The 14,774-nt window shown below is 38.7% G+C and overlaps 1 protein-coding gene across 3 annotated transcripts in view; it reads right to left on the bottom strand.

The window, feature by feature from the left end:
• Cntn4 (contactin 4) overlaps positions 1-14,774 on the bottom strand; it is a 1,000,458-nt gene that overhangs the window by 355,454 nt on the left and 630,230 nt on the right. For all 3 annotated transcript variants that reach the window (XM_036181073.1, XM_036181074.1, XM_036181075.1), the window contains one exon: positions 1,729-1,855. In XM_036181073.1, the coding sequence (XP_036036966.1) occupies positions 1,729-1,855 (127 nt within the window). The remainder of the gene's footprint in view (positions 1-1,728; positions 1,856-14,774) is intronic.

The following is a 14,774-nucleotide window of genomic DNA, read 5'->3' as shown; positions in this document are numbered from 1 at the left end:
TCAGATTGGCATGTAGATATGTCTGTGGCATTTTTGTGATTGCTGATAGATGTGGGAGGCCCCAAAACATTTTAAGAAGTATAATCTCTGTGCAAGCAGTCCTGGGTTGTATAAGAAATGTAGCTAAGCAAACCATAGGGAGCAAGCCAGTAAGCAGTAAGCAGCATTCCTTGGTGGTCTCTGCTTGTGTCCTTCCAGTCTCCCTCCTTGGGTTCCTGTTTTGGCTTCCCTCAATGGTGGACTGTAACCTGTGAGCCAAACAAACCCTTTCCTATCCAAACTGGTGTTTTATCACAGCAACAATAAAACAAACTGGAACAGTATGGAACAGATGGTTTTTTTAGATTTATGAAGAACTATCTAATTCATATTCTTACTAACAGGGAGTTAAGAATCCCCATTCTCTGTAACCTCACTAGCATTTCTAACCTTTTGCCTTCTAACTATATCCTGTATACGTTCTCCTTTTCTGGTAGCTTATGTTGATGGTTAAATTTTTTCACAAATTAATGTTGACTTTTTTCTTTTTTGGTCCCACTGAGGAGTCAATTGCCAGTCAATTGACATCTCATTAAAAATATATGCATTGGGAATCTGGTTCTTTCATGGTTATCTCTTTGGTCTATGTTCTGCAGTTTCACTGTCCTAGAAGGAAGATTTCGGAGTTTGTTTTTTTTTTTTTTTTGTCTTGTTTTGTTTTGTTTTCGGTTTTTGTTTTCATATTGCTTGGAATTGTGTTTGGCTTCATAAAGCAGCAGTGAACGGTTTTAATTGTTGTTGGAAATGCTGACCCTTTTAACAATTGTTTCTGCACCATCCTTTTCTGTCTGTCATTCTGTAGCTCAAGATGGCTGACTCTGACCGAGCTTCTTTTTCTCTCTCCAGGTCTCTGACATATCCTCCACGTTTTGCTTCTCTTCACCTCTTTCTGATGCATTTAGATGACTGCTGTATGTATATTGTCCAGCTTACCAATTCTCTTCACAGACTCATCTCATTTCACATGAAAACCACTGAGACTCAAGGTCCAAAAGAAGCAATTACTGATACTTTATTACTTCTGAAGCAGGCAAGCTGATTTTTAGTTAGCATCTATCCTAAATGTGGAATCCTTGTATCTGTCTGGCTCATTTCAGAAAAACGTTCACTTGTTACACTTATGAGTCTGGTCCTAGTGAGGTTGCAAAAAACAGTCTCAGAACATGTTTGTCAAGGTGGCAACTATTTTTGGTTTCAAATCTATTTATTCTTAGACCCATGTACTTCCTATTTTCTTACCAGCTTACTGAAAAACTAAAAATTGTATTTTTATTAAATCTGTGCTATTAGGAATTGTTAACGTTTTCAAAGGGAAGGTCATTCAGGGTATTTATCCTTAATACCTCTGGTAACAGAAGTTTGGCACTCTTTCTTTTTTCCTGAAAGACTCTTGTCTTCATGTTTCTCAGGGTACCTTACAATGCCTGCTTAAAACTCTTCACTCTTCAGTAATCTTGGAGTAGTTGCCAATTTTAATTTTAATAATATAAGCTATGTGCATGAAAACACATTGTTTTTTTTGGGGGGAACCATGGTCTCACTATATAGGACTGTGTGGTCTGAAACTCACTATGGAGACCAGGCTGGCCTTGAGTTCACATAGAATCACTTGCTTCTGCCTCTCTAATGCTATGATTAAAGGCATGTGCCAGTATGTCAGGCTGCAAACACATTCTTAAACCAACAAACCTGATGTGAGGTTTTGGATTCCCTTTAACTTCACAACTGAGTTTCACTTTTTTCTCCTCAGAATCCAAAGGGAACATTACATCACTTGGTTCTTGAATGAAAACTGGGCCATGCAGGGTGTAATCATCTGAAAGAAGAAGAGAAAAGGTCCACCTTGAAGATCACCTTTCTAATAGGAGCAATAACCAGGATCAATACCACAATGAGAAAAAAAAAGTGATGTCCAAGATTCTATCTCACTATCAAGATGAAATTTCCCACTGAAGCATAACCTCTTGCCAGTATTTATAAAGTTAAGATGGGGCCTTCCTGTCACGTGTTGATCATTTCTTTCACTAACAGCTTCCAGACACAAGCTGCCTGGCATCTCCCTTCTTCTTCTGCATCTTATTGTTGCATCTGCTTTGGCCCACTCTTCTACTTTGTTCACACTTTGTGCTTCCCACATCCCTTTTGTACTGCTGTCATATTGGAAGGGTGTGTAATGCCACAGAATTAACAATTTCTGCCTTTGTAGTTAAATGGTGTAATTGGAAACAATAGTGATTTAAAAGATATTAATAATAAAGAACAATTCTATATTGAACACATACACACACACATACATGAAGTCTACTTAAAATGATTATGAAGGCAAGTAAAGAATAAATCTGTAGTCCTGATTCCTAAAATGATCAATAGCAAAAGACCAATTTTAAGCAACCTGATCATGTGCTTGGATTCACAGCAAGGCAACGTGCCATGAATTTCCAAATCTTGTTATTGAAGAAAAAAGACTAGAAGTGTGATAGTCATGTTGTCATGGAATAGAAACAAAGCTCAAAGAATAAGCTAAGCAGCTATGTACAGTATGCTTTTAGAGTATATACACACACATATTGGTCACATTACTTCTCAATACCTACATCCATGGAAAATTTATAGGATTTTCATTTTTCAAAAACATGTCCAAATTCTATCCTTTCTCCCAGGTTTTTAGACCTTTATCTTTTTTATAACCATATACTATTAAAGATGATTTTCCTACAAGTTGCCTCTTTTTCTATGAAGGCATTGAGGCTTTTCTTTTCCCTTTATTGAATCATGAGTTTCTTAAGAGAATAATGGCTGGCTTTGTGTGTCAACTTGACACAAGCTAGAGTCATCAGAGAGGAAGGACCTTCAGTTGAGGAAATACCTCCATGAGATCCATATTTAGGCATTTTCCCAATTAGTGATCAATGGGGTAGGGACCAGACCATGGTGGGTGGTGCCACCCCTGGGCTTCTGTGGTTCTGGGTTCTATATGAAGGTGGGTTGAGCAAGTCAGGAGAAACAAGGCAGTAAGAAGTACCCCTTCATGGCCTCTGCATCAGTTCCTGCCTCCAGGTTTCTGTCCTGTTTGAGTTCCTGTCCTGACTTCTTTTGGTAATGAATAGCAATGTGGAAATGTAAGCCAAATAAACCTTTTCCTCCCCTACTTGCTTTTTGGTCATGGTGTTTCATCACAGCAACAGAAACCCTAACTAGGACATGTATTTTGACCCCCCATGTGGTAGTAAAGGTACAGTTGTCCATAAGTATGTGTCCTATTTGAATTTTTTTTTAATTTTAAAAATATTTAATTATACTATGTTGGCATCACTTGACAAATTGTGACACAGAAACACCATTGGCTACATGTTGACATGATAAAGATTACTACCCTGCTGCCAAGAGTTCATTTCACTTTTAGGCATGATTATCTTAAAGTGTTGAGAAGTGTAGTTTCTAGTCTAGAAAACCTTTGTAAACACTTTTACTGATGGGTGATAATTCCATACACAACTTGTTCAGGTTAATTGGGACAGTTGAACATAATCAAGATGGTTTGGGGATTTAATGAAGTCTGACAAGATCATTTATTTTTAACTCAGATATTAAAAAAAAAGTTTCATGTTAAGGTTGAGACATACAGAAAATAAAGGGGACAAGATCACTGAATAGAATTATATTTTATTTCAGGCCACATAAGACTTTGATGTGAGAAGATACAGGATAAGGATTCAGTAAGACTGTGAACTATAATTCAATGCCTCATTAAACTCCTAAGTTTAGGACTGCTGGGAAACCACTGTCCCATCCTGGAATAGCTTGCTATAAAATAATGACACTGGACAAGGTCAGTCATTTTAAACTGACTACAAATGGAAAAGATGAAGTTTACCCATAAACACATATGCATACATAGAAAATGTGCATTTCAATAATGATATATATGATTTTGCTCCCATTTTCCTTTTCCTGACTCTGTATGTAAAACCTCATCAATGAGAAATTTAACCAAAGAATATAGGAGTTATTACAGAAGACAAAAGCACATAATAAAAGCATACAGTCATGAAGTTTTAAATGGTTGTGCATTAAAGCTATATATTTCAGTATCCATATATTTGTGCTCCAGATTTTCAATAATTGCACAGATATTTTCAAAACAAATTCAGATTACTTGTCAAGGGTCAGCTCATTCCAACTAAATAGATAATTTAGTAAATGTTTGGCACATCTATTTTGATGAAAAGCATTCTTTAACAAGATCACAGAGACAGCGGCAAGTATGGTAGATTTTTCTCTAAGAGAGAAATATTTCTATTGTTGTCCCCAATTCCAAAATTATGTGTGTGTATATATAATATCAATCATCTCAATTCATTGGTGCTCCCTGATTTGAATTTCACACAAAAATATACAGTCTATTACCAGTAATTCCAAATAGGAATAAAACATAATAATGATTACCCAGGATGCAGCTGGAAGGCTGTGGATTAACATCTGTACTATTTCTCAATGTAGCCAAGCCATATTTAAATAACAAAAAGGATATTTTTTCTGTGTATTTTGTAATAAGAATTGATAATAATGATGCTTTGCATTCGCTATAAATAACACATTCCATCTAAAGTTTTATTTTCTCTTAGCTAACCAAGCTCACTGCCTGGAAATTAACATTAGCATAAAGGGAACCATATTTCAGCACTCGTGTAAGGCAATGCAGAGTTTTTAGTACTTGGACTATTTGGTTTCATGGATATATGGGGAGAGATTTGATAATCCTTAACAGCCCAGGTGTAGGAAGCAGATATCTTAGCTTTTAAACCTTTAGACCTTGGTTGCCAATATGTTTGAGGAACAAAAGAGGTGTTTTGTTTCAACTAAACTGTGAGGTGTCTGCTTGTATTAAACAATGACACAAGAGGGGATCGTAGAAAGCACCGCCAAGGATAGTCTAAGTGCCTTGGTCACAAAGAGACTCTTGAGTTCTTGAAAGCACACAGAAATTCTGTATTTGCCATCTTCGTAGCCGGGAAGATAAAGTTCATCCTTAGATCTTCCACAGAAGTTCTTCTGTGTCACTAGAAGAACGAAAGTGATTTTAGTCTAAAGAGTTAAAGGGACATTTTAGCAAAGGGCCGAAGAGTCTGTGTCAAAGCCAGGTTACAGAGCACTTGTATTCTCACCACACCAGGTTTGTGTTATCAAATCTTATACTGACTGACTGTACCAGAAGAAACTGGTGTCCACAAACTAAATTTAACTTCACTCTCTGGGTGATTCTTTTTTTTCTTATGATGATGATGATGATGATGATGATGATGATGATGCTTGTTGTTATTGTTATTTTTAGACTTATTTTATTTTATGTACATGAGTGGTTTCCATGCATGTATGCATGTATAATGTATCCCTGGGTTGGTAAAAAATCCAGAGAGTAGTCAGACCCCTTGGAGCTGGAGTTCCAGGCATTTGTGAGCTGCCAACTGAACCAGGGTCCTCTGCAAGAGCAGCCCATGCTCTTAACTGCTCCTTCCCTGACTCCTTGGGTGATTTTCTTGCACAGTAAAGTTTGAGAAATAAAACCAAAGACCTTTCTGTTCCCAGCTCTCCATTTCCCCAGAACAAAACTTCATGCAACGCTGACTTCAGACTCACTCTCAGATGCTTTCCTTGCATAAGATCTAACCAATAGTCTTGCTCAATACAACTAGAGAGGCAAATTTAGTGCATATTTGGACTCACTGTCAAAAGGGAAGCATCGAAGAATGGAGAAATACAAAACTGAGCCCCACAAAGAAAATAGATGGCTGAGTATGGTGGTGCATGAGCGATGTTCCAGAACAGCAGGAAGATTACAAATTCTTGTCCAGCATAGGTTACAAATAAAGTTTGTAGCTAGCCTGGGCTACATCATGAGACTAACTCAAAGCAACAACAATAGAAAGTGAAATGAAATGAAACAAAAGCAAAGCAAGCAGAAAAAATTGGACAGATTTGTTAGGTTGTACAAATGGACTCTTCCCTGGAATATTCATAACTTCTGGATGTTGAACATGAGACTTCCTAGACAGCCATACGGAGCAGATGAAGAATAGGATTTTTGGGGAGACCACAATAGTACAGAGACTTACAGAAATGTTTTATTCTTACTCGATGCACACAGTGTTATAACAAGTTCTTAGTAAGGAATCGTTTTATTTAAGTGGCAGGATATAAGATTGATGTTTTATTTCTGGTTTCTCCCCAAAGAGAAAGTTACCCCAGAGTCTCACTACTTTGGAGACATGAGAAAAAAGGACTCAAATTGTCATCACAATTCTCTGGGGGAATAAGGAAGCAATACATAATAACATCCTTGGAATTAATGAAAATCATGGTTAAGGACTATGGTCTTAATTGGTTTAGACCATTGATAGGCCCAGCAGGTTTATGGATTTAATGTGGATGCAGCTACGATAAAGCCTGATTTCCTGAGCTATTTTCTTCTGATGAGAAAAATCACAAACCTCGCTTCTCTCACAGTAACAGTGCTCACTAAAGTGGTGAACAGGGCTGTCAGGAATTTAGAGGCCCCTGCTGATAAAAATCACCAAGTCTTTATATGACTCTGCAGATGTCTAATAGGTAACCAAAACCATGGTCTCTCTACCTCAATTTAGCATCTTCTTTTCTACCATAAACTCTGGGTCAGATCATATTTGACACTGCACATAAAATACTAATCACTTGAATATCTAAAAACAAAATAGGAAATTGACAATCATCTCTCTCAACTTTCTTCAGAACTAAATACGAAATAAGAGTATGGAAGAATTCATAAGTTCCAGTAATAGCAAGGCTTGTGGCAGATCACCCTAGGAGGGAACTGCTCCCCATATGAGATAAATTATCCCATGATGAGAACTTAGCAGAAGCAATCATCTCAGGATGAGAACTGAACTGTGTTTGAAAGCAGCAGGATCTCACAGGAGACACGGATATGAGATAATGAACAACTGGACCACAGTATGACAAAGTCTATTTATGCATACTCCTTTTGGCCCTTTGACATTGCCTCTCTGTTATAGGAATGTGAAGGTCTAGGTGTATCCTGATGTCACGGAGGCTGGGCCCTTTGCTTCCTAGTATGGCCAAACTGAATATAAAGTCATTTCTTCACCACTCACACCCCTCTTTTGACTCTAGATGGTAGGTGGCAGATCCTGGCTTAGTAGAACCCCTGAGTCAGCCCTGTGGCCTGGCACTCTAGTAACAATACCACAGAAGTTCCCCTGGACTATATTTACATTGAGAAGGAGATCCATTCTCTCTCTCTCTCTCTCTCTCTCTCTCTCTCTCTCTCTCTCTCTTTTTCGATACAGGGTTCCTCTGTGTAGCTTTGCGCCTTTCCTGGAACTCACTCTGTAGCCCAGGCTGGCCTCGAACTCACAGAGATCTGCCTGCCTCTGCCTCCTGAGTGCTGGGATTAAAGGCGTGCGCCACCACTGCCTGGCTAAGATCCATCCTTTTGAAATGCTTCAATAAAGGCTTATAAACCCTTGAAGTTTGTGAGGGAAGGACACAACGAGAAAAAGAAAACACTCTCAGAACCAGAAAGTTATTTAAGCAAAGGTCAGGCTAAGATGGAGAGGCACTAACCCTTTTCTTCCTTTGTTCATAAACACTGAAGATTATTAGAAAACATTGCTCTCAGCCAGGTTTCTCAAATTCCCTTTTCCAGTTAATCCTTTTATCATTTTGAACTATAGTTTTTAATCGATAAAAGGAAAATTCAGGGTTTTTTTTTATGAGAAAAGGAAAACTCAGTATGTTTATCAACTAACTTCTTACAGCTTTGCCCATAAGCTTTTCATAAGTAAAATATAGTATTAGGGATAATCTCAATTTTTAGAATACCAAAAGAGATGCCTAGAAACAGAATTTAGGTTATTCAATAGTATTTAATTACAATCTTATTCTTCCACAGTAAGCACGTGCTAGATCCATTATTGGAACAAAGACAACTTATTTTTGTCTGAAAAATAGTTTCCTAAGAAATCCAATAACAAAGCACCCCTCCACAAGTAGGTGTCACATAATTTATGTGCATTTTAGGGATATCTTTATTTTTTAACTCTAATTTTATCATGCCCATTTCTTCCTATCCCTAAGATCCTGTCCTAGAAAAAATAATCTTTCTTACTATTCAGGCTGCCAGCATAAAGGTGGGCAGGAGGATTGCAATGGATGAAGTTAGCTTGAGGTTTTCCAGGGTTGAGCAGAACAAAATAACATCAAATCCCAGGTGATGGCTAATCAAGGAAGCAAGGCAGAAACCCTGGTCTCCAGTTTGGCAGAATAAGTACAGAGGAAAATCTGGATTCTAGTGAATGGCCATTGATGATAACACATACATAAGGCCGCTTCAGGAAGACAAGAAATCCCTCACCAAGGATGCATGCAGGTCTTTTGTTTATCAGCATTTCTGCGAGAAATTCTAAAAATGTAGCTGAGATATCAGTGAAGGAATAAGGAAGGTAGAAACAAATGAGGAAACAGGTCCAATCTATGAATGAACATGTCATAGAATGCAACCTGTGATGAGAAGCCACACTGAAGATTTCTGATCTATGTGCTAGATCATCCTATAGCTGCTCCATGAGATGAAAAACATACTTTCCAGTTTGACCCTACCATCCTGCACTTTTCTGCTGGATAGATCTATCATCACCTGCTGCAAACTCAGTGACTCCTTTCCATTTCCAAATGACCAGAATCATGGTACCCCTTTCCTCGCTCTCTCACTCTGTCCCTGTTCCAGCTTAACCATCCCATTCCCTTATGTTCTCATCCCCATCCCCTACCCTCCATTGTCCCCTCACTCCTAGTCTACTCATGGAGATCTCATCTATTTCCCCTCAAGATCATGATGGGGAAACATACAGAGACAACCAAACCAAACTGGTGGGAACTCATGAACTGTGGACCAATAGCTGTGGAGCCTCCATGGGACTGGACTAGGCCCTTTGCATAGGTGACACATTTGTGTAGCTTGACCTGCTTACGGGCTGCTGGCAGTAGGATCAGAATCCATCCCTGCTGCATGAGTGGGCTTTTTGGAGCCCAGTGACTATGGTGAGACACCTTACACCTTGGTTCAGGGGGAGGGGCTTGGACCTGCCTCAATGAAGTCCTCCCCTTGGAGTCCTGCCCCATGGGAGTTCGTACCTTGGAGGAGGTGGGAATGGGCTGTGGGTTGCAGGGGAAGGGTGGGGGGTGAGAGGAGGGAAGAGAGGGGCACATGTAGTTAGTATGTAAAATGAACAAAAAAATTTCTTAAAAAAAAAAAAAAGACCAGGATCAGAATACTGTAGTTTAATATGAAGAAACTAAAATCCCCAGGCATCCATCTGTTCATAAGAGTTGTGCCAATCCCAGATGCTGCACCTGAGGATTGTTTCGATCCTTAATCCTCATGGCAGGTAAGAAAGTGATGCCATCATGCTCAAGAATTTAAAACTGTAAAAAGGATTCTTCCTAGGACATCAAAAAGGCTGCCTGATTAAGCACCCGGTATTGAGGAATAAAATAGTTACATGGAAACAATCTTAACTTTGAATTGAACTCTTGGAAACTAATGGGGAACACAAGAGTCTTAATCTATGCATGGAACATCAGTCATCAAAAACTAACTATATCAGTTTAGATATGGGTTGCATCTGGGTCACATCTGGAAGTAGGGTAGATGGTTGCAGTATGCATACCCAAAAGCATGTTTGAATAAACCAGCATGGCTGCCATGCTGTGTCTTTTGCTTTGTATGCTATTTGATCCTGGAAGAAGGAAGAAAGGACATACTCTGTGCATGTAGTCCTTGGCAACACATGACATTATTGAATTGAAAATGTTATTTGGGACAAGACACAAACAATTGAGCTAAGCTGGTTTTCTGGGTCTGTTCCTAAATTCTGACCTGTATTTTCATTGTCACTCAAATGTTCCAGGAAGAGCAGATACAGGGTGATGACTCTTCCACAGAATTGCAATGATTGCAGAAATTCACTGAGGCTAAAAACCTATGAGACTAGCACATCGCTGTGTTTGTAACTAACTCATAAAATGTATCATCATCTCAGAAAAAGAAAGCATGAATAAAATATCATAATGATGATTTCCCCAAGAGTGAGGATTCTCAAGAGAATCACTGTAGAAATGATTGACCATCTGTCATATCATCATTACAAATATAATTTAGTATTGTTAGTACTTATTAAATAAATAGCAAGAGATGTGCACAGTAGTCAATGCAAAGAGTTTGTACCAAATAAGAATTCTGTTTTGTTGTTCAGTTGACGGGAACAGGAGTAAACCAATATTAGAAGAGACAGTCAAATCTGCTTAAAGGATACAATGTTTCTTTTATTTAGTTGGTCTTCTACCTTCCACAGTTATTTTATTTCTTTAAACTGTCTCAAATGAGTATTTGAAACAACAAGAAACAGAGTAGTCTAACAATGGCTGCCATATGTTTGAAGGTACAAAGTGAGGGAAAATCCAAATAGAAAGTGACTTCTTTTTCTACTGAGTATTTGTTTTCTGGTTAACAAAATGTGTCTGCTACCAAATACCCTACACACATAAGGCCCTAATTGTACATAATGCTAGATCTTAGACACTGGGGTAGGATAGAGCGAGTGCGGGGAGATAAAAGTAGGATTTTTAGAGAAAAATTTTCCACTTTGAAAAAGATTATAGAGGTAGAAAGGAACAGCTGGGGGTGGGGAGGCTGCAACAACACCTCCTTCTCTGGCCTTGACCTCATACCTTGAAACTACAGGGACCACTGAGTAGCTAGTCCTCTAAAAATAAGTCTCAGGGCGAATCTAACTACAGGCTCCAGTTCTAGTGAGAAAGAGGCACTTTCAACGAATGCAAAAATGTTGGAACTCATTTGGAGGCAAAATCTGACCTGAACTGATGTGAGGCTATTTATAGCCTCAGTGTGAATATTCATGTGCTTTGCTGCAGAATTAGAGATGAGTTTGATTATGGAGTACTGACCTGGACTCAGCTGGGAACATTATATAATGCGGGGCGTATTTTGTGGGCCATTTTTCTTTTCTAAAACAAGGAAAATTCTTAATTCTCAAACATATTTGACCCAAATAGGTTCTGATCAGTGTTTGGGGACCTCTATTGTATGCAAACTCCAAAAATGCTTGGAGGGGTTCTAGCATAGCAGTATGTGAAGGAGACACTGTCCTGAGCATACTGAGTGTTTAATCTAGAGGCATAAATAGAAAATAACTGGTTAGCATATATATGGTTAGTTTGAAAAACTGAGCCCAGAAAGTGGGCAGGCCTCATAGAATCTTCCCTGCTGCTCACAGGTTCTCTCATTTTGAACTTCTTGCATCAGCGTGGTGGATTTATTATCTTGATAAGTCAATATTGATTTGTTGTTATTGACTAAAGCCTAGATACTAGGCTGGGGTTCATTCTTTGTGTTGTATTTTCTGTGGTTTTCATGAAAACATTATGACATATGTCCACAAATAAAATATCATACAGAATATAATTTTCTGGGGTCCACTATAGCTATTTTTTAAACTAAAATCAGATGCAGCAGTGTGATGAATGAAAACAAATACAAGAAACACATATGTGTATAATTGATTAATTTGGGCTAACAAAGTTAGGCCAAATATCAGGTTTCTAATTTAATCACTTTCACTTAACTGCAGTAGGCATCTAGAGTTTTTGACTGTGTTCTGCCACTGTTTAATGTAAGTCTAATCCACCACCTCCCTAGTGAATCAGCCTGTCAACTCTTACAATCTATGGTGCTTGAGGAGATTAAAATTATGTGTCCAAACCCTAGTCAATTAATATTCCATTTCCTTGGTTACACTGGTTTTTAATAAAGTACCCTGGTTTTGAGTAATGAGACTCCATTATAGGGTTTATAAAACTACTAGTACAAAACCCCTTTTCAATCTAAGATAGATTTCTAAAAGAAAGCCTGAAGCATCAGAAGGGCCTCACATAAAGAAAGCCCATACAAAGAATGTAGTCGAAACACAAGAATCAAAGGGTAGGGATAGATTGAGTTCTGATGTGGCTTGAGCTCAGGAATGACTTCTTTCCCAAGATTTTTGTTTTCTCCTTGGGATCCCAGTTTGTGTTGCTGTTCTCAGCTGCAGCTACATGGTTCCTAGTGGACACCGTATTCATAGAAGAGTACCAGCATCTGAGACACAGGGTCGTATCTCTCTTTTCTCCTATTTCATTTGATGTTTCCAAAAGCAGAGAGACAGAAAGAGAGAGAGACAGACAGACAGGCAGACAGGCAGACAGGCAGACAGGCAGACAGACACAGAAAAGGGTCAGCTTTGTAGCCCAATGAATACAATATGCTAATTACTGGCTGCTATCTTAACCTGGCTATTCTCATGGAGAGCTGAAGTCTGTTAGACTGCTGTCTTGTACACAGATCCTTCTGAAAAAGAAGAAACCAATGACAAAACCTATAAAGATTTCATTTTCCTATACCTTTCCTCACCAGGAGACATTACTTTCTATTGAAGGAAATATATGTACATATTTGCATGCTAATCCATTCTGAAGACCATTAGCTTCAAACTGAAAGTCACCTATGGTAGCCCTCTGAAAAGATTACCCCCAAACAGTGGTAATGCGTTTTATTATGTTTTCTGCATTCATTGTTCTCCAAAGCTACCTCCTGGGGATCCAGGTAAAAATGAAGACTATATGATATATATGAATGAAAATGCCATATAGAAGCATACACACACACACACACACACACACACACACACACACACACACACATACACATAAACTTTCTGTGCTAAATTAAAAAAATTACTACCCACTCTTCAAAATGAAGAACATAAAATTCTAGACTAAAATTCTGATTAGGTTTGGGTATGGGGTACAGGAATATGAATTAGAACCAGGCTTCTTAAGTTATTCAGATACAAGTGATCCATAGCCAATACACCATTTTTTATTTTGACTTTCTTTTCCTTTCCTTCTTCTTTGGATTCAGGCTCTGTCTAAATTGCCAGGTTGGACTCAGCCTTCTGGTCTCAGGCAATTCTCCTGCTTTAGACTTCTAAGTATTTGGGACTACAGGCACATGCCACCGCATCTGCTCATGAACATTCACTTAAGGAGGGCAGAGCAGGAGAAATACCAACTACCTTATGCTGCTTTAAGTACCACCTGGCCACCAGAACTGATAACTAAAGGAAAACAGCATGTGTGTGTCTCCTGAACCAAATGCTGGAATACCTCCTCTCTATGATCTGAAAGGGGAAAGATTATCCCCTATCACATACACTCTCACAGGGATACATGTCCTTCTTTATAATATGAAATGTAAACTATTCTGAAATACCTGCTCTGACTTCTGATATTCCTGTCATTATGCATTAAGAACACCAAGGCCCTAGAGTTGTTTAAGTTTCTGTGGTCCCCAGAGAAACAGCAAGTTCTTTGCCTGTTTGCCCCTTCAAGCCTCGTGGAGTCTAGGCATCCTCTTTCTTAACTAAGCTGATGTTATGACTGCAGTGCTGAGGTTGCCTTTTCTGCTGTCAGTCACATCACACTTTCTAGGTGACCATCTGTTTGAAGCCCTTCCGGCAGGAATCGCTATAGTTCTTGTCTCCTCAGTGATGCCCTGCCCTCTGTCTCCCTCTGCCTTCTTTGAAATTCAAGTGCCTAAACACAAAAGGCCTGAAGGCAACACCTTTATGCTACATGCACTGTGGCTCCTCAAGTAATATTCATAAATGTCTCTGCACCTGTCTCTTGGGCAGTTACAGTACCCCATTTTTATCTTGCCCCACGTTTTTAATTTGGCACATAGCAAACTCATCAATATATATATGAAGTGTGATAGGAATTGGGGGTTGGGCATTCATTGTTCAAGTAAAACCCTGACAACATACTCCAACTGGAAAGGGCTATTAAAATTGAATTTAGTATACTTCCCTTTCTGGTATATACCTACTTATTTTGCATATTGTTTCTTAGGAAATCGAACTACCATAACATCCATGGTGAATTTAGAATGGATAACAAGGTTTTGAGATAGTAGTCATAGCAGGCAATGGCTCAGAGTCTGGGTCTCCCAGGTGTGACATCAGCATTTTAGTTGGAAGTGGTTTAGCAAAACCAAGCCAGGCTTATTTTCTGCATCAGCCTGTCACTGAAGGCAGTAATCCTGCCAAAGAAATGGACAAACACAATCCTTTAATCTTTCAAGGAGGGTAGAGGTGTGCTAGTGTTAGCAACAGAGAACCAACCTTGACTTCTTCTACTCTTAGGGAAATACTTCTTCCAGCAAGGATGCACCACCTAAATCTCTCCCCAGGACCAGGTATTCAAATACTAGAGCCAATGATCGATGCCTCTCAAGCACCACACTCCTCAAAGTTCCTCTAATTAATACTATCATTATATTTAGGGCTGGAGCCTTAGAGAAGTAATTGGGATTAGATGAGGTCACAAGGTAGGAGCCATATGATAAAAATAGTGGTTTTATAACAAAAGAACAAGAAGCTCATGATAATCTGACAACATATGCCTTGTACCATGTTATGCAGAAGCTTGAAAATCTCTAATAGTTCTAGGGCAATGCTCTTAGACTTCCCACCCTCCAAAAGTATGGGTCAAATAAACATCTTTTCACTGTAAGTTATGTAGCTCATGGTAATATGTTACAACAACAGAAACTTTGTACTTAG

This window comes from Onychomys torridus, chromosome 3 (genome assembly GCF_903995425.1).
Source record: "Onychomys torridus chromosome 3, mOncTor1.1, whole genome shotgun sequence".
NCBI lineage: Eukaryota > Metazoa > Chordata > Mammalia > Rodentia > Cricetidae > Onychomys > Onychomys torridus.
This window is presented reverse-complemented; position numbering and strand designations above follow the sequence as displayed.